At 41.2% G+C, this 1,065-nt stretch overlaps 1 protein-coding gene across 1 annotated transcript in view; it reads left to right on the forward strand.

Annotated features, from left to right (window-relative positions):
• The window catches only part of SEC23A (Sec23 homolog A, coat complex II component), a 63,768-nt gene that overhangs the window by 51,901 nt on the left and 10,802 nt on the right, over positions 1 to 1,065 (forward strand). Inside the window, exon 14 of the mRNA XM_012806437.2 lies at positions 68 to 223. Coding sequence (XP_012661891.1) covers positions 68 to 223 — 156 coding nt within the window. The remainder of the gene's footprint in view (positions 1 to 67; positions 224 to 1,065) is intronic.

Genomic DNA, 1,065 nt, shown 5'->3' on the forward strand with positions numbered 1-1,065 from the left:
TTCTTCTTTTAAGATCTTTAGATGGGCAAGAGATTAAAAATAATTTCCTTTATTTTTTTAAAATTAGACCATAGCGCAGTGGCGGAAGTCAGGATACCAGGACATGCCAGAATATGAAAATTTCCGCCACCTTCTGCAAGCCCCAGTGGATGATGCACAGGAGATTCTTCACTCTAGGTTTCCAATGCCGAGATACATTGACACTGAACATGGGGGCAGCCAGGTAAGTAGCATTTGTTTGACTGTGTGTGTGTTTCTTTCTTTCTTTCTTTCTTTCTTTTTTTCTTTCTTTTTTTTTTTTTTTTAGACAGAGTCTTAAGCTGTCACTATCAGTAGAGTACTATGGCATCACAGCTCACAGCAACCATAAACTCTTGGGCTTAAGCCATTCTCTTGCCTCAGCCTCCCAAGTACCTGGGACTATAGGCGCCTGCCACAATGCCCTGCTATTTTTTTGTTGTAGTTGTCATAGTTGTTTGGCAGGCCCAGGCTGGATTTGAACCCACCAGCTCCAGTGTATGTGGCTGGCTCCCTAGCTGCTGAGCTACAGGCGCCAAGCCTGCGTGTGTGTTTCTTAGCCATCTGACTTTAATTTGAATACATTGCTTCACAAGGTAAACAGAAAGGGAAGGAGGCAGGAGGAGAAGGTTGCTTGCTTTTTATAGTAGCTTTGAGAACAAAGTAATAACATTATCGACTAGTGCCTAATGCTGGCAGTTTCCTGCAGTTTCTGCCTCTGGCCTAGCTCTCTTAGTAGGGCCAGGATGGCATTGTGGTGGTACGTAACTGTGAAGTTTCTTAAAGCTGTTTATATACAGATAAAGCCTATAAGGATGAAATTTGTGATAACTTTTTTCCATTTTCCTCATGATATCATTCTAGTTTTCTAGAAAATATTTCATTTTTATTATTAATTTATAGGTACATTTTTGCAGCTCTTTTTTTTTTTTTGCAGCTTGTGGCCGGGGCTGGGTTTGAACCTACCACCTTTGGCATATGGGGCTGGCACCCTACTCCTTTGAGCCACAGGTGCTGCCCCTTTATATGTAAATTTTTTTTTTTTTT

Source organism: Otolemur garnettii, unplaced genomic scaffold (genome assembly GCF_000181295.1).
Source record: "Otolemur garnettii isolate 467f Iridium unplaced genomic scaffold, OtoGar3 scaffold00052, whole genome shotgun sequence".
NCBI classification, from domain to species: domain Eukaryota; kingdom Metazoa; phylum Chordata; class Mammalia; order Primates; family Galagidae; genus Otolemur; species Otolemur garnettii.